This window comes from Oreochromis aureus, linkage group 2 (genome assembly GCF_013358895.1).
Source record: "Oreochromis aureus strain Israel breed Guangdong linkage group 2, ZZ_aureus, whole genome shotgun sequence".
Classification (NCBI taxonomy): Eukaryota; Metazoa; Chordata; class Actinopteri; order Cichliformes; family Cichlidae; genus Oreochromis; species Oreochromis aureus.
In genome coordinates this window covers 31,488,638-31,513,265 of record NC_052943.1, presented here as the reverse complement: position 1 = coordinate 31,513,265, position 24,628 = coordinate 31,488,638, and the positions used below count along the sequence as shown (strand labels likewise).

General features: G+C 41.1%; 2 protein-coding genes across 2 annotated transcripts; both read left to right on the top strand.

The window, feature by feature from the left end:
• Nucleotides 1-12,123: 12,123 nt before the first annotated feature.
• LOC120441339 lies at nt 12,124-14,703 on the top strand. The gene is made up of 2 exons (XM_039615894.1): nt 12,124-12,331; nt 12,414-14,703. Exon 2 carries the CDS (start codon nt 12,421-12,423, stop codon nt 14,701-14,703), a length of 2,283 nt encoding a protein of 760 aa, XP_039471828.1. The 5' UTR covers nt 12,124-12,331; nt 12,414-12,420.
• On the top strand, nt 14,636-23,231 carry LOC120443361. Its single transcript, XM_039621934.1, has 4 exons — nt 14,636-15,077; nt 15,168-16,156; nt 21,918-22,013; nt 22,089-23,231. The coding sequence occupies exons 2-4, from the start codon at nt 15,503-15,505 to the stop codon at nt 22,407-22,409; spliced, it is 1,071 nt and encodes a 356-aa protein (XP_039477868.1). The 5' UTR covers nt 14,636-15,077; nt 15,168-15,502; the 3' UTR covers nt 22,410-23,231.
• The last annotated feature ends 1,397 nt before the right edge of the window (nt 23,232-24,628 follow it).

Genomic DNA, 24,628 nt, shown 5'->3' with positions numbered 1-24,628 from the left:
TGCTAGCTTTTGTGCGGCTTCCTCGGGTCAGTGAAAAATTTCAAAAGAGAAACTAGAAAGGGAAAATTTCAGAAGAAATTTTATGTGTGCCTATGCCGCTGGTAATCAGTGTAGTTTGCCATTCATACAGCTACAGAGAGCAAAACTCAGCAGAGCAGCCATTCTCCACCATGAACTATGGTAAAAACAAACACCGCTCGCGCCTCACAGATGACAGCTTACAGTTTTGGGTAAAGATGAAGTGACTTCGTACAGCGCCGATTTGCAGACGCTGTGCACACAGGTTCATGAGCAGAAGTCCCATTGTACCACGGCAGATCCGACAATGTTTGCATGAACACGCTTTGAAGCATTACGTTATGGACCACTTTTCACACATGGTTGGTGTACCCAAACAGCCGGCTGTAGCTTTTCAACTCACAGCCCGACACACACCCAAAAAACAGCCGAGAGAGCACAGACTACGCCCGAGAGGCGTGATTGCAGGTGCCGCTCAGGTGGGTCCACCTCCCCTGCAGCGGCACTGCAGACCACGCCCCGCCACACACATGAAACACGTAAAATAAATATTTATGCACTTTTGCATAAACTTTTTGTTTTTTGTTACTTTTATAGTGTTCTGAATGATGAACAATGGTCTACAGCCAATCTTCTGTATTATTATACAAACTTTGGTTATAAGATTCAGATAACTATTTAATAAAAGCTAAATATTTTATATGAGAGTAAGAAAGAAAAGTATATCTTTGTGTCCACCTTTCTCTGTTAATGCCCTACCTGGCCCCCCTGGCAAAAGCTTTGCTAGATCCGCCCCTGCACAGTTACCAGCTGTCAGCTACACAAAAAAAGGAGCTTGGTGTATATTTGTCTCTCAGAAACAGTTCATAACTTCCCTTCAACTCATTCATGTCACCTAAGGGTAAACCTGTTTCTCCATCACCTGTTCAGCTCTGATGATTCAGTAAGGACATCTGGTTTGGAACAGCCGTTTTACAGCTGTGGCTGCAGCAAACATCAGCTGATACTAGAAATTAAAAGCAAATGAATTCTAACAACAGCTGATCAAGCTTAAACATGCTGCTGTTGTTTAGCGATAAACAAACAAGAGAGAAAAGCCGATCATTGATCAGTTTCATGACTGAAGTTTCAACAGGCGAGAGAATGACAGGGAGGCTGTCATAAAGTTCAACATCGGTAACATCGGTAACTTAGCGCGCACACAGCTGTATACAAACTCCCTCGTGCTAGCTAGCACGCAGTACAAGTTATTGTAAGTGATTGAAAAAGTCAGCACAACGAAAATAAACTACACCTAAACTCGGTTTATATCTGACCCAAATAGAGTGCAGGTCATAACTTCTTACCTGAAATTCAGTTCACCTCACGCTCCTGCCTTCGCTTTCCCTGATCCACGATTGACCTCCGTGTTAGCAAACACCGGTCGATCGGGCGGTAGCCTCACCGCCTTTTATGTCTCGCTTCATGGGCATGTCCTTTCTGTCACACACCGGTGGATAGCTGCCCTCTGTTGTAGCTCCACCACCAAACAACTCAGTTGTTTTTCCACATCGACATCAGCTGATACTAGAAATTAGAAGCAAATGAATTCTAACAACAGCTGATCAAGCTTAAACGTGCAGCTGTTGTTTAGGCGATAAACAAACAAGAGCGAAAAAGCCGATCATTGATCAGTTTCATGATTGAAGTTGCAACAGGCAGAGAATGACAGGGGAGGCTTCGTAACGACAGAATAAATCGTAATATTTTCTCTGAATGTGGCACGATTCCGCTTTGTACGGCAACTCTGAAACGAACCCTTATGAATAAAATAAAGTCCAACGTCAGTAACTTAGCGCGACACAGCTGTATACAAACTCCCGTCGTGCTAGCTAGCACGCAGTACGATTGTAAAAAAAGTCAGCACAATGAAAACAAACTACACCTAAACTCGGTTTATATCTGACCCAAATAGAGTGCAGTTCATAACTTCTTACCTGAAATTCAGTTCACCTCACGCTCCTGCCTTCGCTTTCCCTGATCCACGATTGACCTCCGCGTTAGCAAACACTGGTCGATCGGCGGTGGCGGCATGTCCTTTCTGTCATACACCGGTGGATAGCTGCCCACTGTTGTAGCTCCGCATTATAGCACCACCAAACAACTCAGTTATTTTTTCCACATCCAGCTGTAACTCCGATTCTGTGCGAGCATTTGCGAGAGACCGGGAAGGTGAAAGGAGAGAGAGAGTCCCCTCGCTGTGCATTTGCAGCCAAGTGCGGCAGCTAGCTAGGTAGCCGGCTAGCTGTCAGGCAGGAACGAGGTCGTCAGAGCACTGTCGCTAATATGATAAAACAAGCAGATATTTGAAGTTTACACACCTACATTCTCGCCTGAAAATATCTTAAAAGTTGATTTTGTGACCTAGAAACACTAATAAAAGACATATAAAATGAAGTGGTGGCCGCCATTGTTTAACTCGGCAGAGGTGTGCTATGAATTGTGGGATATGGAGTTTTCCACCAAGCATAGAAGCCATTGTGTTTACCGTAACTATTCAATGGTTCGCGCAACCTTAAAACCTCCAATGGTTCCTGAAAGCAGCGAGGCTGTGTCGCGCCATTGATATTGTCATCATTACGGTATCCAAATAAGGGTCGACAGGCTGTACCACTCCCGGCATACCACTAGAGAGAGCCAACACACCACAAATGAAGTTTGAAATTTGTTTCAATGGGACCAAAAAGATGGCGCCAACACACCACAAATGAAGTCTGTTTATTTGGCGCCAAAAGATGAATTGGCCTAAATTTGCACTAAAATATTAATATTTAAAAAACTATAAAAGTCATAAACACCAAAAGTCATGACATAATAGTCCAGCTCCAGCCGCACAAAATGATCTAACATATGTAACCCTAATGTCAAAACTGTTCGGCAGAGGAGCGCGGGAAAATTTTCACTAAAATATTAATATTTAAAAAACTATAAAATTCATAAACACCAAAAGTCATAGCACACCATTCCAGATCCGGCCGCACAAAATGAGGTAACATATATGAAGCTTTTCTCAAAACTGCGGGGTGTGATACGTGCCGAAATTTAGGCGGAAGATGGAGAATAATAATAAGAATAATAAGAATAATAAATCCGACGAATAGTAATATGTGTGCCTCTTGGCATAGGCACACATAATAATAAATCCGACGAATAGTAATATGTGTGCCTCTTGTCATAGGCACACATAATAAATCCGACGAATAGTAATATGTGTGCCTCTTGGCATAGGCACACATAATAATAAATCCGACGAATAGTAATATGTGTGCCTCTTGGCATAGGCACACATAATAAATGAACTTACCAGGTTGCCCGATCTCTTCACATATCTTCCTCCAAGCTCGGTCCTTTATATTCCTGTCTCGGTACAGAAAGCAGCTGGTGTCATACATCTCCGGTTGTTTGCTACAGCGTTGATTAGCCTTCCCTCCATTGAAGAATGAAGGGCTTTGGCTGGATCTGCCCCTTTGACCTAGGTTACAGCCACGTCACCAGGCTCCTGATTGGTTGTTGCGGTGCGATTTGACGCTGGAGTTCAGATTTTTCCAACTCGAGCGGTAGAGGTGAAACACGCGTATGCACAAAATGCAACACAAAAACTGACGCGCGTGATTTTTTTCGCGAGTCCAACGCGCCAGACGCGGTACACTGACGCCGCGTTCCGAAGTTTTGGCGTTTCGCCAACGCAAATCTGCTTCAAAATTTTCGCTGGACGCGCAATCGCGTGTCATCACGCTTTTCCATTGACTTTACATGTAAACCTGACGCTCTGGCCGCCTCTATCGCGTTCGGTGTGAACACAGACCGCAATTGGCCCATGTTAGCCTGGAAGCTAGTGTTCATAAACATTAGCATCAGCTAGATTTCCCCAAAACTTATCAAAGGTCCTCCTAATAATTGACTGTCTTGGTGATGCTGCCCTATAGTTTAACTTTTATCAGAACTGCTTTTTTGCCAGAAGGGCTTTACCAGTTGACTAGCATGAAAGAAACCGCTTACCACCCCTATGCAGACAGGTTGGAGTAGACTTTTAACTTGCATATAAAATCAACCAAACCAGATTTAGAACAACAATCTGACGTAACAGTATTTGGAGCTTAGGAAAAACTGGTCATTCATTGTCTCAGTGGCTCAGCTTCTATACTTATACTTCTGATACAAGTTTTTAACAGACAAAGACCAGCATATATTTTTATCAGTAATAACAGACTGTTATGGTTGTTTGTGCAATCAGTGCTCTTAGATTCATCCGTGCATACTGAAACAACTATTTAAGGTCACATCATTTGGTTTTCTTGTCTGCCTCTGATGTTAGATGTAAATTAGCAAGGCTGTTCTCTCCACGAAGCCCCCGGTGAAATGATTGAAAGCAGTGTGTTTGTATGTTAACACAGTTAATGAAGGAGTCTGTGGCAAGCTCAGTAAGGAGCAGCCTTGATTTAGGCAAGATTTAAATAGGTTATGGCCCATGACTTGGAAGGTTTGATGTTGGAATTCTTCCTATTGCTGCACTCAAAGTGTTTGGTTGTAGTGTATTTGTCTTAAACGCAGTAAATTCATATAATGTGTATTTCTATTCTGCTTTCTAAATGCCCCACTAAGGCTCTAAAGATCAAGCCAAATTTAATTAATTAAAATGTACAAGTGGAATGAAATAACAGTGGCAAATGAACCCACATAAGTGCTATGCTGAGCCTTTCTGGTCTCTTTGATGAATGGAGCATTTAGGAAAAAAAAATTGAAAAGGTTTCAGTGATGGATAGAGTTGGGGGGGCTTGAGGATCCGTGGAGGGTATGTTAAGATGAAAAAAATCAATAAGCAAGTGTTTGTTACATGTTACACAATCTGCAATGGCCATTGTGTGGCAATATCAACCTGAGTAGATCTGCATGGATGTTTTGGACATGTGCTCTGCTTGACACAAATCTGTTGACAATAAATCGGAGCTAAAAATCTGAGGGGTTTTTTGTAGCATTCATAGTTTTTGGTCTCCTTTAACCAACTTGCTCAGTATGGGAAACTGCAGAGACTCAGCAACAGAAGTGTTCCTTCAGCATATATAAAATCATTAATTTTTTTTCTCCACACTTTACACATAGTCAATTCATATATGGCCGGCAATGAGTGACTAAACACTCTCTCTTAAAATGCCACACACACCATTTAGCATGAAAGTGAAAAAATTGTAGTTCCTGTAATGGCCACTTGAAACCGGCTAGCTGAGTAAATCCCCATAAGCTCTCATTGTCACGGTCCTGGGGTCCGTTCTTCGTACCTCGCTCACTACATCCAAGATCAAATGACACATCCAAGATCAAATCATCGCGCTAACTTTGAGCTCGCTATTCCGGTTCTCCGAACACACCTGTTGTTGACGATTAGTATAGCTGGATAAAGTAATGTGAGATCACTGGGTGGCTTAAAAGGGGCTACGCATCGATAGTAGAAACATTGATCGGCAACCCTTTGATTGGTCAGCGAAAATGTCGAAGGAGCGCGCTCAGTATTTTTCAGCAGCAGAGCAAGAACTCTTGATTGAGGGATTTCAGGAGTTTCAGAGTTTAATTAAAACGCAAGGGAACACTGCAAAGGCTGCAAAAGCAAGGAGAGAGGGCTGGCAGAAAGTTGCTGACAAATTAAACTCGTAAGTAATTTATTATATTATATTACATTATATCCCCTTTCACATTAGAGCCACAACAGGACCCACTAGAACATGGGAACAAGTAAAAGTGAAATATAAGAATATTCTGCAGAATGGTAATATTTATCACTTATATTGCTTTTAGTCTCTTGAAAAGAGACCCTGAAATAATCTGTTTGTTTATAACAGCAACCAAGAAAAGGGCAGAGCAAATAAAGATAAGAGAAGGATCGTTGAGTGCCAGAGGAACTGACCTGAAGGATAGGATCATGGCCAAGCTTGAAACCTGGATCCCCCGTAGCCGGTTACCAAGATTACGTGAAGTACCCCCAGAAGGTCTGCTAGATGATGTTAATGCAGCACTACGGATGATACCTACAACCACGATTACCGACACTAACAAGCTGATCTACACTACGGCAGCAGTGATCAGTGAGATGCTTGGCTACAAGTTGAACAGCCACAAGGGGCAATACCCTCCATGGAGAAGGAGGCTAGAGGGCAAGATCAAAGTAGCACGGAGGGAGGTTAGCCAACTAACGGAGTTGCAGAAAGGTGCGACAAAGAAGGTGCATAAGAAATACAGCAAGCTGTCCATACCTGAGGCCTTGGAAACTGCCAAGCAAAGACTCACAGCCTTGGCCACCCGCCTGAGGAGGTACACCAGAGAGAGAAATAAACCAGCTGTTCTTCACAGAACCAGCAAAGGTGTACTCTCAGTGGCAAGGGAACGATAACAGAACAGCACCACCAAGGCTGGAGACGGAGCAATACTGGAAGAGCATATGGGAGAAGGACGCAACCCATAACGGCAATGCTCAGTGGCTAGTGGATCTGAGGGCAGACCATAGCGACCTCCCTGAACAGGGTCCAGTAACCATCACAGTGGCAGATATCCAAGAAAGGGTCTCCAGTATGAAGAGTTGGACAGCACCAGGGCCCGACATGGTTCACGCCTACTGGCTGAAGAAGCTGACTGCACTCCACGGCGTCTGGCAGCACAAATGAACCAGCTGCTAGTTAACGAGAGACACCGGAATGGCTAACCGAAGGTCGGACGGTCCTGATCCCCAAGGACCCCAAGAAGGGACCGGTCCCATCCAACTACCGACCAATAACCTGCCTCAGTACTACATGGAAGCTCCTGTCAGGCATCATATCGGCTAAGATGAACAGGCACATGGGTCAATACATGAGCGGGGCACAGAAAGGGATTGGCAAGAATACCAGAGGCGCAAAACACCAGCTACTGGTAGACAGAACGGTCAGCCGAGACTGCAAGATAGGGCTGCCACAAACGATTATTTTGATAGTCGACTAGTCACCGATTATTTTTGCGATTAGTCGACTAATCAGATCATGCATCCATTGAACGTAAAACATACAGCTTATTGCGCCAGCATGCATCTGCTCTTATATAACTATCATTATCTTACAGCTTTAAGTGTTTAAGGTATGCGCTAACTAAAAATAAAGACAAGATGATAGTTTATTGAATTTAAATGAAATTTGCAGATTGTTTCGGAGGAGTTTAATAAACGCAGCCATCTGCTCCTTGCTATCTAAAATATAACAGGACACCGGAGTATATTCTCGAGGATCTCACACTTCTGATAATCAGTCATCTGCTTGACGTTTATTCAGCTGTGTAAAAACTATAACTTTCATCTCAGCCAAACCGATTTACTCAGGAACAAATAAAATACTGAAAAAAGCCAAAGAATAACATTTTTAAGTTATCTAAGTGACTTATATATCATGTTTCACCTGAGTAGCGAAAGACAGCGGTGGGTTTGAAAACGATTTGCCCGGAGTCCAGTGTTCTCACCGGCTCTAGTGAGCCGTCAACCCCAGCTAGCTATCGAGCTAGTGGGTAACAGACATCTCCGAAAACATCGGAGCGCTTTTGAAAATATGTGGTGTCTTGATAAACTACGCAGATATTTTAAGTTTACACAGCTACATTCCCGCCTGAAAATGTGTTAAACGTTTATTTTGTGACCCAGAAAGAATAATAAGAGTAACATTAAAACTAACTAGCTGCCGCCTATGTTGGAAACTGAGCAGGGCCGCGATGGGTCGCGCTATGAATTCTGGGACAGTTTCTTCTTCTTCGGGGTTTAACGGCAGCTGGCATCCTTGTGCATGCAGTGCTGCCATCTTCTGTTTCAGTCCGTTATTACACTCTTAAATCCTACTACTTATTCCTGCGTCTTTTGCGATCTTACAAAGCTTCAAACGACGTGTCGACTATTAAATTAGTCGTCGACGATTTTGATAATCGACGTAATCGTGACTAGTTGACCAATCGTGGCAGCCCTACTGCAAGACCAGACTGACCAACCTGTGCACAGCCTGGATTGATTACAAGAAGGCCTATGACTCAATGCCCCACAGCTGGATACTGGAATGCCTAGAATTGTACAAGATCAACAGGACCCTAAGAGCCTTCATCAGGAACTCAATGGGGATGTGGCGCACAACACTAGAGGCCAACTCCAAGCCCATAGCACAAGTCACCATCAAGTGCGGGATCTACCAAGGAGATGCTCTGTCCCCATTGCTGTTCTGCATAGGCCTGAACCCCCTCAGTGAGATCATTAACAAGACTGGCTACGGATACCGACTACGAAACGGAGCGGTTGTCAGCCACCTCCTGTACATGGATGACATCAAGCTGTATGCCAAGAGTGAACGAGACATCGATTCACTGATCCACACTACCAGGCTATACAGCAATGACATCGGGATGTCATTCGGGCTGGAGAAGTGTAGTCGGATGGTAACAAAGAGAGGAAAGGTAGTCAGAACTGAGGGGATCGAACTACCAGAAGGCAACATTGCAGACATAGAGGACAGTTACAAGTACCTGGGGATCCCGCAGGCGAATGGGAACCATGAAGAGGCCGCTAGAAAAGCTGCAACCACCAAGTACCTGCAAAGGGTCAGGCAAGTCGTGAGGAGTCAGCTGAATGGTAAGAACAAGATCCGGGCCATCAACACCTACGCCCTGCCCGTGATCAGGTACCCTGCTGGGGTAATAGGCTGGCCAAAGGAGGAGATAGAAGCCACTGACATAAAGACAAGAAAGCTCCTTACCATGCATGGAGGGTTTCACCCCAAGTCCAGCACCCTGAGGCTGTACGCTAAGCGGAAGGTAGGGGCCGGGACTGGTGAGTGTCAGCACCACAGTCCAGGATGAGACAACGAACATCCAAGAATACATTGGGAAGATGGCCCCAACTGACCGAGTGCTCAGTGAATACCTCAGGCAGCAGAAACCCAAGAAAGAGGAGGAGACGAGGAACCATCATGGAAGGACAGGCCCCTGCACGGTATGTACCACCGGCAGATAGAGGAGGTGGCTGATATCCAGAAATCCTACCAGTGGCTGGACAAAGCTGGACTGAAAGACAGCACAGAGGCACTAATCATGGCAGCACAAGAACAAGCTCTGAGTACAAGATCCATAGAGGCTGGGGTCTATCACACCAGGCAAGACCCCAGGTGCAGGCTGTGTAAAGATGCCCCTGAGACAATCCAGCACATAACAGCAGGGTGCAAGATGCTAGCAGGCAAGGCATACATGGAACGCCATAACCAAGTGGCCGGCATAGTGTACAGGAACATCTGTGCCGAGTATAACCTGGAAGTCCCGAGGTCAAAATGGGAGATGCCCCCAAGGGTGATGGAGAATGACCGAGCTAAGATCCTGTGGGACTTCCAGATACAGACGGACAAAATGGTGGTGGCTAACCAACCGGACATAGTGGTGGTAGACAAACAGGAGAAGACGGCCGTAGTGATCGATGTAGCGGTTCGAATGACAGCAATATCAGAAAGAAGGAACACGAGAAGCTGGAGAAATACCAAGGGCTCAGAGAAGAGCTCGAGAGGATGTGGAGGGTGAAGGTAACGGTGGTCCCGTGGTAATCGGAGCACTAGGTGCGGTGACTCCCAAGCTAGGCGAGTGGCTCCAGCAGATCCCGGGAACAACATCGGAGATCTCTGTCCAGAAGAGCGCAGTCCTGGGAACAGCTAAGATACTGCGCAGGACCCTCAAGCTCCCAGGCCTCTGGTAGAGGACCCGAGCTTGAAGGATAAACCGCCCGTAGGGGCGTGCTGGGTGTTATATAAAAATATATATATATATATATATATATATATATACACTGTAAAAAATCAAACTTGCAATTGTTGAGCTTACAGTCATTTCTTTCACAATTCAACAATAAAAGTTGAATTGCGCCATAAACTCAAATACATTAAGGGTTTCAACTAATCCTTTAACGTTTTGGAGCAAAAGTTGGTCTCAGATGAAATTTATTGCTGGCAAAATGAATGAATTCAAGTTTTACATGAGTTGAAGCTGTTGGCGCCTTTCTGTGCCTGAGCACGCATGCGCATCTCATATTTTTGGATAATGCGGGGTCTACTTTGCGCTTTTGCAAGGACTGAAAGCCACCTGGCCGTCTGCCTTAATGAGAACGTGAGGCTTTTTATACCAGGAGCTGAATAGATCGTTCATCTCAACTTTCTAAAGGCAAGTAATGTTTCTTTTATTATATCAGACAGTATATGTTTGAACAGTCTCAATTTGTCTTTTAGAAATATCACAACTGAACTTAGCATAGCATTACTTTCTAGGCTAAGAAGCCTTGTGGCTTATGGGTATGTGTTTACTATATCATTTAAGATTCCATGCCACAAACTATGTGCCATGTCACAAAACAATGAAAATCCGACAAACATCGCTACTAAAGAGTCGCGCTCATATCTGACAAACCTCCGCGACACCCCCTATGTGCATTTCATGAAGTGCAGTCTGTGGCCGCCATACCACCGAACGAAACAAAATAGGCTGTCTCGCTCATGACCAACGGCGGCAACCCCCCCCCCCTCGCTGCTATTTAAAAATAAATAAATTTCGGGGGTGCCCGCTGCCATGTCGTTTAATTTGTTCGAATCACTTTTAGCCAATAAAATGTGTGCTTTAGTTTCTGTGTGAACCGGGTGGTGGAGTCCTCATGGCCAGCAAGCTCCACCAAACACACAAACAGGGGGGAGAGGAAGATCAGAGAAGCAGCTACAGAGCTGTAAATATGAGGGTATTTTAAATACGAAGGCCTAATAGAGTCTGCAAGAGTCATATCAAACAGACTTTAAATAACTTAAAAAACACAGATGCATTAGAACTATGCATCCAGTAATGAAGCTGGAACAAAACAGATGAACAAGTGATTAGGACCGGGCGACATATCGAGTTTCTAAATATATTGATATATTTTTATACGAGATATGAGATGTAACAATATCGTTTATATCGATATAGTCTGTTACATTATAATTATACTTGTGGAGCCGCAAGTTTGCCTCTCTTTCGTCCACTTTTGTCTCTATGCAATGTTACTCCGCCTCGGCTCTCTCCTTCACTGACACAACTCCCCCTCCCCCATCGCTTCACCTGCAGGCAACAAGATGGACACGGCAGCTATCAAAAAGGAACTGGTCGGTAAAAAGAAAACATTTGAAGATTACTATTTTAGTGCTGTCAGCGTAAAGTTAATGCCTTAACTGCATTAAAGGGGCAAATCTCCGTTAACTATTTACCGCGGATCACCGCATGCGTGGAGCTGGGCGGCTCTAACGAGCTAACCGGGCTAACGCCTTGACGCACGGCTTAAAATCCTTACATTTTCTCAAAAGTCGACAGTGCGCCTTATGTATGAATTCTGGTTGTGCTTACTGAAAGCGAACCAATTTTATGTGGTACACAGCTTAAAAAAATCTGTCAAAAAATGTTTTGGTACGACTTTGCTAAGCTATGAAGCTGCACTGCTTGTTACGGCTACCGAGGAGCCTCGCAGAGTGATATTACTCCTCTTCAACGTAATATTACCGTATTATGTGTATAAGGACCATAAATGGCACCTGTAAGAGACACGGTTACAAAGAGGATTTCAGACTCCAGGCTGTCAGTTGTGCAGTAGAACTTGGAAACAGAGCAGCTGCGAAATCTGTCTTTGTTATTATGCTCAGCATCTTTTAGTTTACATTTTGACTGCACAATTGTGAGCTTTTTGTTATGCACAAAACAACATTGTTTTGGTTTATTTATGGAGCATCATTAATAAATGCACTGATAATTTAAACAGATGCTTCAGGACTTTTATCCCACTCATACTCTCAATCCAATGTTTGTCATTCTAAGTTGTGAAACCAATCACACAAAATTATCCTTGGCATACATAATACATCCCAGTACACTGTTGGTGCATTCCATTTAGAATACAATTTGTTAATAATAAATTAAATAAATTAAACATTTGATGTAATGTATGTTTTGTAAATTATTTGTTTTACTCTGTTTTACATGGCATTTTACAAGGCAGAATCAGCTCACTTTAGTGAGCCAAAACAATTAGGACAGGAGAAAAACATTCTTAAGTAATGTCAGGAAGCTGGTATTTTATTTTAAAACTAATTGCTATTTTTATTTATTTAGAGAATTAAAAGCCAACTCCAGACCACTGCTTGCTTGTCCTGATTTGTGAGGGATTGATGGAGAGTTGGTAAGGAGAGGAATCAGAACAGGAGCGCCTCCCTCTGCCCCCCAAACACATAATCAGGTAATGTAACTTTGGTAATTTGAGATTAATTCAGGTTTCTTTTGAATTGTTGACACTGTCCTCTCCTCTCTTCTCATTATAGTTTTTGTATGCAGTGCCAGTTCTGCTCTTTTGTCTGTTCAAGCCAAGAAGTACTCTTAAGGCATCACCAGCTACGACATAGAAGAGGATTTCATTTGCCCTGTGTTTACAGTGACTGCGTCTGTTCGTTTAGGACACGAGGGGCATTGAAGTCTCACCTCAGCAGATCACATAACAGGGCTAAGAAAAGGCAGGAGATCTCAACATTTTTTTGTGATTTTTGTGAATTTAAGGAAAACTGTTCACAGCATACATTTATTTCACATATTTTAAGGCACTTAAAAAAACATCAGACTGTATCCTGTCCTTTCCAAAAATGTGACTATGTTACCAACAATTTATCAACCTTTACGTCACACACAAGCAGAAAGCACAAAAACTCAAAAGATATAAAAAACTGTATTAGACTGATTTCTCATGCAGATGCATGTCCTAGTGAAAGTACCTCCCCTGATGAATCCTTAAATACCTCTCAGGAGCCAGAGACATTACCAAGTGGTTCAGGTGTAGCATCAAGTGATAAACAGGACAATGAGTTTGTAGATTACCAATGTCTTGAACATAAAATAGCTAGACTTTTTCTATGCATGCAAACATTGTTACATGTTTCTAAAAGTGCTTTGCAGAGAATTATTGAGGAAATTAGTGACATTTTAAAATTTTCTCAGGTTCATTCATTTCAAAGAATCAAAGAGGTGCTTGCTGAACAGAACATTGAGGCAGATGATGATGTAATTAAAAATATAAATGATGCACTTTTCAAAACCAACGCATTAATTATCTCAACAGAACCAAAAGGTGCATTATCTACTGATTACAAGAGAAATTTTTATTTCAAGAATAATTTTCATGTAATTGAGCCTAAAGAGTACACCTACAAAGCGAGAACTAGAAATACATTTGTTTATGTCTCAGTAAACCAGGTCTTGGAGAACTTATTGAAAGAGAAAAGTTTCTTTGAAAAGTTAGCATTTGATAAAGAAATTAGTGAAGGTTACAGATCATTTAGAGATGGGCAGTATTTCAAAAACAACAAGCTTTTAGGATTGCAAGATACTTGCATTAGTTTAGCTTTGTATATTGACGACTTTGAAATATGCAACCCTTTAGGAACATCTCGAAAAATTCATAAAATAACTGCCGTTTATTGGGTTGTACTCAACTTATCTGCAAGGTTTCGTTCTACATTGCCCTCAATACAGCTTGCTCTTCTTGGTAAAAGTGTGGACGTTAAACAGTTTGGGTATGATGCTTTTCTTTATCCACTCATTGAGGATTTAAAATGTCTTGAAAGCACAGGGGTGTACGTTGAATCTTTAAATATTTTTTTGAAGGGAACTGTATTTTGTGTCTGTGCAGATAACCTTGGGGCTCACAGCCTTGCAGGCTTTTTGGAGTCCTTTAATGTCGACAAGTTTTGTCGATTTTGTAGTATTGATAAACATCAGATTGCAACTCTTGATCCTACAGAATTTCCATTAAGAACTGTGGAACAGCATAACATTTTTCTAGAAGAGCTTGAGGCTGGTCAAAGACAAAGTGTGTGTGGTGTCAAAGGTTCCTGTGCCTTAAATGCGTTGTCCTATTTTCATCCAGTCACTGGATTTCCTCCAGATATATTACATGATTTCTTTGAAGGTGTTGTCCCTGTGGAATTGTGTTTGTGTCTTCAAGATTTAATCAGAAAGGGTTTTATCACATTTGAAGGACTAAACAAACATATAAAATCATTTCCATATAAATTCTCTGATAAGCTCAACAAGCCACAACAAATTACAAAAGCTAGTTTTGGAACAGGAAGAGTGAGTGGCAATGGACATGAAAACTGGACACTTTTGCGTTTGCTGCCTTTTATCATTGGGACCCGTATACCAGAACATGAGCCATCATGGGAAATATTGATGGACCTTAAGGAGCTTGTTGAGATTGTTGTCTCGACAACTCTATCAGAAGAAATATTGTCATACTTGGACACCAAAATATTGGATCATCGACGACTACTGACAGAGACTTTTCCTGATTTTAATTTGAAGCCAAAACACCACTATATTGAACATTATAGTCATCTTGTGCGTTGTTTTGGTCCCTTAGTTGATTTGTGGACTATTCGATTTGAATCTAAGCACAACTTTTTCAAGAAAACTGTGCATGATGTCCAATGCTTTAAGAATATACTACTAACACTTTCTTCGAAGCATCAACAAATGATGGCATACTTCTTAGATGGACACAGTCTTTTTAAACCAAGTCTGCATGTTGATAATATTGACACAGTTGACATCTGTTTCTAGAATGAAACTCTTCAGAAGTGCTTGAAACTGAAATATCCACATGTAAAAGCTGTGTCATTTGCTAAATGTGTTTATCTGTATGGGACCCAGTATGTTAAAGGCATGATCATTTCATCAGGACAACTGAGTGGACTGCCTGAGTTCTACAAGATACTGAACATTTTGGTAGACTCTGGGAAAGTGTCATTTGTTGCTACAAAGCTCTCCTCTTGGTTTATGGAACATTACAGATCATATCGGCTTGACAGCAGCTACAAAGATCTGGAAATACTTGACCCAGAAGATTTGAATGATTACCACCCTTTAGCTGAATACTGCGTAGCTGGACAACTGATGGTGACACCTGTTACGTGCCTCCTGCATTGAAAGCGATGGTATGTATTATTCTTAAATAGTTTTCAGTTGATTACTTTGAATTTGTTAATTATTTAGAATTGCGCCCTTTTTTTGGTTTGTCTTCACAGGCCCTGTTACTGCGAGTCCACGTCAGTCCAAAACTTATCAGAAAAATCCAACTGTCCACTGTTCCAGAATCTGTGAAGCAGCTTCAAGATGAACTACAAGCAAAGCTTGGACTTGAAGGTGACTTTGCAATACAATATGAAAACCCAGATTTTGGGAACGCACTTTGAAACCTGATGAATATTAATGAGCTACCCGCTGGACGGGCAGTGTTGCACCTCATTTGGGAGGAAAATGCATCAGCCTCGCCACCACAGACTCCATCTGATCATAGCGCCATCTCATCTATTGATACAGCCAGTATGAGTTTAGCCCATCCTCATCCACCCATACCTACATGCGTAGCACTTCACAGTGGCCAAATCCATTTCCTATCCCAATCTTTTCCTATGATGTAGAGTTAAAACTTCGCAAGGGCAATGAGGTATATGAGAAAGCAGGGGCAAATTTAAGTGTAACAAGAGACATCAAGATGGAAATTCTAGACAAGCTGGCACAAGAAATGTTTGCAATCAAAGCCTACCCTGACAAGAATGAAATAACATCTGTTGCCCAGGAGCTAGTTTCCAAACATCCCTGCCTCAAAGAGCCCGGCAATGGCACAGGATATGATGGTTGGGCAACAAGCATTAAGTTCAAGCTTGGCAACTACCGTTCCAAGCTAAGTCAAGCTGGATGTAGTGAAGTTGCAGTCAATCGAAAAAGAAGAGGGGAAGAAGATGACAGTGGATCAAATAGATTTTCCTTAAAGAAACCAAAGCGAGGTGAAGTCAACTTTATCCCTGATGCCCCAGAAAACTACAATGATGAGTCTCTTGAAAATGAAAGATGCATTTTGGAAGATGAAATGAAGAAGAGGGGTAAGAACATGGCACTCATCACCCAAAAGATGGACATCACATTCTCTCTCAGGAGGAAAGAAGTTGTGGAGACGCAGCCCTTGGTCAAGGAAATGCAGCTCAGATGGCCAGCTCTCTTCTTGAAAGAACAGGTAAGATAATCTCTTAAATATTTAAAGGAAAACTTCCATTTTTTTTTTTCAGTGTGGTCTTATTTCTAGAATGGAAAACATTCATTTACTCACCCAGACAAATTTCAAGGCATTTGGGGTTGTTAGAAAGAAATTTTAATCCCAATGTTACGAGTCAGTCATTTTGCAGGAGAGAGCTGAGCCACGGTTATGGGGAAAGGATTCACTGAGACAACTAAGAAATGCCTGAATTAAGACAAAAACCACTCTGGAGGGTTTTTAATATAAGGAAATAACATTAAAATGTGTTTAAAAGCTCCAAAAAGTTGATTTTACATGATATAGGACCTTTAAAATTTCTTCTGAACAACTCCAAATGCCTCGAAACTTGTCTGGGTGAGTAAATGAACGTGAGCTCCATTTCTTGTGCCCTTGACAAGCATCTGTTTGTATCACTGCAATGTCTTGTAGAAAAGGTTGAAGGCTACCGTTGAGCTAACAATGCTAATGGTAAAATATAAAAAATAGTTGGCTCTAAAAATATGAAGCTAATTTTGGTATTATCAACAACTCTATTGAAGTGAAATCTATTTACTTGTCAACTTACTGTGTATAATAATGGATTGCATTTATTTCGCTCTTTGCTGGGCACCCAAAGCGCTTTACAATTCCACTACTTATTCACTCTCACATTCACACATCGGTTCAGGGAAGCCACAGTTATAGCCACAGCTGCCCTGGGGTAGACTGACAGAAGCGACGCTGCCATATCGCACCATTGGCCACTCTGGCCAACACCAGTAGGCGGTAGGGTAAAGGGTCTTGCCCAAGGACACAACGACCAGGACAGAGAGAGCTGGGGGACAAGAACCAGCATCCTTCCGGTTACAGATGAGCTTCCCAACCCCCTGAACCACGGTCGCCGCAATGACTCTTCTTCACTGGGCATCTAGAATCTTTTGGTGCTGACCCTTAGCAGGCAACAGCCATGAAACTCACAGAACAGGATTGAGAAAGTCACTTGCGTGTTATGAAAGTATCCAAATTTGACCACAGGATGTTATTCTTACTTCATTCCTACATAACTATAAAATTAATGAAATTTTTGCAATGAATTTAAAATACAATTTATTGATTTATTTCTTTTCTGCAATGCATCCTGTAACAATTGAAACCATTATTTTGTCTAATCAACATTTGATTAGGTATTCTATAGACTTAATGTAAAATCTGCAGATCAGATTTTTCTTGTTCCTTTTTTTTTTCCTAAAATGTGTCAGTTAGAATTTGTACTACCACTAAAAGAGAAAAAAAAAATCCAATCAAGACCTGACCAATAGATCAACCGAGACTAACTAAATGTTTTGAAATTAAGCTGTTTTAACCAAATTTGAAAACAATGTTATTTTTATATAATGTACCTTTAAAAGTTTTCTTCTATATTTTTTTGTTGCTTTGTAGATTTGTGCGGAATTCTCACGCATTACCACCAAGGATCTCATGGGGACCTTCATGACTGCCCTCGACACTTACTCACTTCGGCTGATTAAGCTGTATCGAGTTAGAAAAGCTGCTTTCCGCAATGACATGGATTCCCTGTTGCAGAAGTTTGATTCAATTCAATTCAATTCAATTTTATTTATATAGCGCCAAATCACAACAAAAGTCGCCTCAAGGCGCTTTATATTGTACAGTAGATAGCACAATAATAAATACAGAGAAAAACCCAACAATCATATGACCCCCTATGAGCAAGCACTTTGGCGACAGTGGGAAGGAAAAACTCCCTTTTAACAGGAAGAAACCTCTGGCAGAACCAGGCTCAGGGAGGGGCGGCCATCTGCTGCGACCGGTTGGGGTGAAAGAAGAAAAACAGGATGAAAGACATGCTGTGGAAGAGAGACAGAGATTAATAACAGATATGATTCGATGCAGAGAGGTCTATTAACACATAGTGAGTGAGAAAGGTGACTGGAAGGAAAAACTCAATGCATCATGGGAATCCCCGGCAGCCTCGTCTATTGCATTGCAGCATAACTAAGGGAGGATTCAGGGTCACCTGGTCCAGCCCTAACTATATGCTTTAGCAAAAAGGAAAGTTTTAAGCCTAATCTTGAAAGTAGAGATAGTGTCTGTCTCCCGAATCCAAACTGGAAGCTGGTTCCACAGAAGAGGGGCCTGAAAACTGAAGGCTCTGCCTCCCATTCTACTTTTAAATACTCTAGGAACAACAAGTAAGCCTGCAGAGCGAGAGCGAAGTGCTCTAATAGGGTGATATGGTACTACAAGGTCATTAAGATAAGATGGGGCCTGATTATTTAAGACCTTGTATGTGAGGAGCAGGATTTTGAATTCAATTCTGGATTTAACAGGAAGCCAATGAAGGAAGCCAAAACAGGAGAAATATGCTCTCTTTTCTAGTCCCTGTCAGTACCCTTGCTGCAGCATTTTGGATCAGCTGAAGGCTTTTCAGTGAGTTTTAGGACATCCTGATAATAAAGAATTACAGTAGTCCAGCCTGGAAGTAATAAATGCATGAACTAGTTTTTCAGCATCACTCTGAGACAGGATATTTCTAATTTTAGAGATGTTGCGCAAATGGAAGAAAGCAGTCTTACATATTTGTTTAATATGTGCATTGAAGGACATGTCCTGGTCAAAATGACTCCAAGGTTCCTCACAGTGTTACTGGAGGCCAAGGTAATGCCAGCCAGAGTAAGAATCTGCTTAGATACCATATTTCTAAGATTTTCAGGGCCGAGTACAATAACCTCAGTTTTATCTGAATTAAGAAGCAGAAAGTTAGCGGCCATCCAGGTCTTTATGTCTTTAAGACATTCCTGCAGTTTAACTAATTGGTGTGTGTTACCTGGCTTCATGGATAGATAGAGCTGCGTGTCATCTGCATAGCAGTGAAAATTTATGCTATGTCTTCTAATGATGCTGCCTAGGGAAGCATGTACAATGTAAATAGAATTGGTCCTAGCACTGAACCCTGTGGAACACCATAATTGACCTTAGTGTGTGAAGAGGACTCTCCATTTACATGTACAAATTGGAGTCTATTAGATAGATATGATACAAACCACTGCAGTGCAGTACCTGTAATACCTACAGCATGTTCTAATCGCTCTAATAGGATATTATGGTCGACAGTATCGAACGCAGCACTGAGGTCTAGCAGGACAAGCACAGAGATGAGTCCACTGTCAGAGGCCATAAGAAGATCATTTGTAACCTTCACTAAAGCTGTTTCTGTGCTGTGATGAGCTCTGAAACCTGACTGAAACGCTTCAAATAAGCCATTCCTCTGCAGATGATCTGTTAGCTGTTTGACAACTACTCTTTCAAGGATTTTTGATATGAAAGGAAGGTTGGAGATTGGCCTATAATTAGCTAAGACAGCTGGGTCTAGAGATGGCTTTTTAAGTAAAGGTTTAACTACAGCCACCTTGAAGGCCTGTGGTACATAGCCGATTATTAGAGATAGGTTGATCATATTTAAGATCGAAGAATTAATTAATGGCAGGACTTCTTTGAGCAGTTTTGTAGGAATGGGGTCTAAAAGACACGTTGATGGTTTGGAGGAATTAATTATTGAAGTTAACTCAGAAAGATCAATTGGAGAAAAAGAGTCTAACTTAACATCGATGGTACTAAAAGTAGCTGTAGATAATATTACATCTGTGGGATGATTATTGGTAATTTTTCTCTAATGATAAAAATTTTATTTGTGAAGAAGTTCATGAAGTCATTACTAGTTAACGTTAAAGGGATTGTTGGCTCAGTAGAGCTTTTGACTTTTGTCAGCCTGGCTACAGTGCTGAAGAGAAACCTGGGGTTGTTCTTATTTTCTTCAATCAGTGACGAATAGTAAGATGTTCTGGCTTTGCGGAGGGCTTTCTTATAAAGTAGCAAACTATTTCTCCAGGCTAAATGATGATCCTCTAAATTTGTGACACGCCATTTCCTCTCCAGCTTACGAGTTATCTGCTTTAGGCTACGTGTTTGAGAATTATACCACGGAGTCAGGTACTTCGGATTTGAGGCCTTAGTTTTCACAGGAGCTACAGTATCCAGAGTCGTGCGTAGTGAGGAGGTAAAATTATTAACAAGATAATCGACCTCTGTTGGAGTAGCGTTCAGATAGCTGCTCTGCTCTATGTTGGTACAGGGCATTGAAGATGATAACAGTGGGTGGATTATATTCTTAAACTTAGTTACAGCACTTTCAGAAAGACATCTACTTTGATAAAGTCTACTCTCCGCTGCTGTGTAATCAATTATTGTAAATGTAAATGTTATCAGGAAATGATCAGACAGCAGAGGGTTTTCAGGAAACACTGTTAAATGTTCAGTTTCTATGCCATATGTTAAAACAAGATCTAGAGTGTGATTAAAGTGGTGGGTGGGTTCTTTTACATTTTGAGAGAAGCCAATTGAGTCTAATAACAGATTAAATGCGATGTTGAGGCTGTCATTTTAGCATCTACATGGATGTTAAAATCACCCACAATAATTATTTTATCTGAGCTGAGCACTAAATCAGATAAAAGTCTGAGAAATCAGAGAGAAACTCTGTGTAAGGCCCAGGTGGACGATAGATGATAACAAGTAAGACTGGTTTCTGAGTTTTACAGCTGGGTTGGACGAGGCTAAGCATCAGGCTTTCAAATGAATTAAAAGTCTGTCTTGGTCTTTCGTTAATTAATAGACTGGTGTGAAAAATTGCTGCCACACCGCCCCTCGGCCTGTGCTTCGGGATTTCTGGTAGTTAGAATGACTCGGGGTGTTGATTCATTTAAACTAACATAATCATCCTGCTGCAACCAGGTTTCTGTAAGGCAGAGTAAATCGATTTGTTGATCAATTATTAAGTCATGTACTAACAGAGACTTGGAGGAGAGAGACCTAATATTTAATAATCCACATTTCACTGTTTTACTCTTTGGTTCAGATGTGGATACTGTATTGTTCTTTCTTTGTGATTTTTTTTATGTTTAAGTTGTTTATTGCTGGTTTTAGTTTTGTTTTTGTCTGTTTGGGAGCTGACACAGTCTCAATGGAGATGGGTTTTGGGGGTAGCAGGAGGAGAGAAGCTGCAGAGAGGCGTGTAAGACTGCAACTCTGCTTCCTGGTCCCAACTCTGGATAGTCATATTTTGGGGGGTTTAATAAATTGGTCCATATTTCTAGAAATGAGAGCTGCTCCATCCAAAGTGGGATGGATGCCGTCTCTCCTAACAAGACCAGGTTTCCTCCAGAAGGTTTGCCAATTATCTATGAAGCCCACATCGTTTCTGGGACACCACTCAGACAGCCAGCAATTTAAGTTTGTTTGATGAACAGGTAATATATAAAAATGTATTTGTGTCTGGTTTATGAGGAACCTAAAGTTCCCACTGTAATGAAAGCTACTTTATTAAATATTTACTAAATTGACGTAAAAATTGTTAGTTTTCAGAAAGTGTGTCCTGAATGGGATTATAAGCTAACAAGCAGCGCTGTGTGTTTGGCAGATGGCAGGTCATGACAGACAGTTCAACTCTCATCCCACTCATGGCACTTTTTGTTATAAATGTTGTAATAAGTGTGCTACATTTGTTGCACATCAAAATTACTTTAAAAAAAACTGACAAAACCATGAGCAAGTATCTGGAATAACTAATTTCAACATCTTATTTCTTGAGGCTGTATTTTTAGCAACAACACTTAATGTGTTTTAAAAACAAAATGGTAGGTTTATAAATGAGACTGAGTCTTATTTGATTTCCTTGTTTTAGGTCTCAAACATAGTCCAGCATCGACAAACCATCAGTTTGGAAGGGTTACCGATATTTGTTCGCGACGATGAGACCAAACTCTTCTTAACATGTCTGGTGAGCATGCAAATCTACTCAATCTTCAGTTTTGGTTTTCAGAGACTTATATGTACTGTTTTTTATTTTGCATAGGATACAGATCCAGTTGAGAGGGTAACCCGAGGTGTTACGGTGGGCATCCTCACTGTTCTGGAGGACTACGTGGGACCCAACTCGCAGTCCACAGTGATCAACACTGCCATTGTTCTGGAAGAGGACATTATTCTTGATGATCTGCCAGACCTTCCTACTGCCTTTGCCTACCTGTTTGGCCTACTTTATGGGCTCAATATGGAGTTTCCCAAAGAACTCAAGTACACATTTGAAGCTGTGCAACACATTTTTATGGAGTTGACATCTACCTGTTCCCAGAGGATAAGAAGCTTCAAAACCAAGCTCTTAACCAAAGTCTAACCTATTTGACAACATGTTCAACTCAAATGCAACTTGTGTAAAACAGAATGCAGCAATTTGTTTTGATTTACAGTTTTTGGGTTTTGTGTTAAGTTGCTCTGAAAAAAGTTAATTTCTGGCTTTAAGAAAATGGTAAGGTGCAGAAAGTTTTGAATCAATCTCTTCTGTTCTAACTTTACTTAATGTAGCTTGCATGACAGATTGCAGATTTCATGTATAACAAGTTTTTTATAAAATGTTGAAAGGGTTTATTCTAACTTGAACTGTTTTAAGCAATTTTTATAATCTGGTTTTAGGTACATTTGTACTAGTTTTATAACAAATGTGGCGCGATACTGCACTTCAGAGGAAATTAGAGTGTTGATACATTACTATTAAAAGACAAGTGGTGGAAAAATTTGTTTGAAAGTTGTTTGCTGTATGGAAACCAGATATTCACATACCAGATGTTCACATCCTGCCATCTGATGTTTTGAATCTGTTTGTTAGTGACTATCTATCAAGATAGGTTTGATATTCTGTCTGACAATACCACATCTTTAAAATTGAATGAGTAACATTTGTTACAAAAATTTGACTTTTTGTGTTTTTGGAAGGACTTTATTTGTGGCTGAATGTTGTCAGTATGTTAAAAATGGCTCATCTCAAAAGTCAACATTGTCAGTGGTGCAGTTGTGTTTGAACACAAAGTTATTTGAAAATCAACTGTGTAAACATTCATTGGTACAACAGGGAGCACCTCATGAAAACTATAAAAGATACTTTTTCTAAACTTTAGGAAATTAATTGGCAAAACAAAAAAAAAATATGTTGTGTAAACTTTAGGAAATACGTTGCCAAAACTGAAACTAATACCTTGTGTAAACTTTAGGAAATACATTGCAAAAACAATAAAATATGAGTTAAGAAAAAGCACAATTATCAATTTTGTAAACACAAAAACATTAGCTGAAGCAACTTTTCTCCTAAACTTAAAATTATAAGTTATCCATCAGAACCTAAAACCATAAATGCAGTGGGTGGCCTTGAGTTTTTAAGTTTTCGCGACGTTTTTTTTTTTACAGTGTATGTATATATATGTATATGTATATATATGTACAGTTAAGCCCATAATTATTCATACCCCTGGAAAATTTTGACTTAAAGTTACTTTTATTCAACTAGCAAGTTATTTTTTGACTGGAAATGACACAGGCGTCTCACAAAAGATAACAAGATGATGTACAAGACGCATCATTGTGGAAAAGAAATATTTCTCAGCTTTTATTTGCATTTGAGCAAAAAGTATCATGTCCAGAATTATTCATACCCTTTACAAACTGTCACAGTCTCTGGGAAAATCCAAAGTTCCATACCATTCCAAATAGTCAAAGCTGTTCTAAAGCATCCTAATTACCCTGATTAATTGGAAATAGCTGTTTTAATCAACTCAACAGGTGAAAAACAGCAGCTCTCTGCAGGTGGTCTGTGGACATTCATGGCTAAGACAAAGGAACTCAGTGAGGACCTGCAGCTGTGCATTGTGGCTGCTCACAAGTGAGGAATGGGCTACAAGGCCATATCCAAATGTTTTCAAGTTCCAGTGGCTACAGTGCAAAGTATTATTAAAAAATACAAGATGTTCCGCACAGTGGAAAATCTCAGAGGACGTTATCGGAAGCCAAAAGTGAAACCTGTGCTGGCCAGGAGAATAGTGAGAGAGGTGAAAAAGAATCCAAGGATCACCACCAAGGCCATTCTGGTGAATCTGGGCTCTGCTGGTGGCAATGTCTCAAGGCAGACAGTCCAACGGACACTGTTGGATTCCACGGATGCAGACCAAGGAAAACGCCACTTCTCCAGACACTTCTAAGGCATGCAAAAGCTCATTTGGCCTTTGCAAATGCTCATCTGGACAAAGAAGAAGATCTCTGGTCTTCAGTGTTATGGTCAGATGAAACAAAAATTGAATTATTTGGTCACAATGATGTTGGCATCATTGTGATCATTTGGCATAAAATGGAGAAGCCTTCAACCCAAAGAACACCATCCCCACTGTCAAACATGGTGGTGGGAACCTAATGCTTTGTGGGTGTTTTTAGCCAATGGACCATGGAACCTAATCACAGTAAACAGCACCATGAAAAAGAGCAATACATGAAGATTCTCAACAACAACATCAGGCAGTCTGCAGAAAAACTTGGCCTTGGGAACCAGTGGACATTTTAGCACGACAATGA

Bases quoted from the DNA above. Each gene is read 5' to 3' on its own strand.
- LOC120441339 (XM_039615894.1), top strand. From the start codon at position 12,421: ATGCAGTGCCAGTTCTGCTCTTTTGTCTGTTCAAGCCAAGAAGTACTC.
- LOC120443361 (XM_039621934.1), top strand. From the start codon at position 15,503: ATGCGTAGCACTTCACAGTGGCCAAATCCATTTCCTATCCCAATCTTT. The intron at 16,157-21,917 runs GTAAGATAATCT...TCCTTGTTTTAG, and splicing joins CTCTCTTCTTGAAAGAACAG to GTCTCAAACATAGTCCAGCA. The intron at 22,014-22,088 runs GTGAGCATGCAA...TATTTTGCATAG, and splicing joins AACTCTTCTTAACATGTCTG to GATACAGATCCAGTTGAGAG.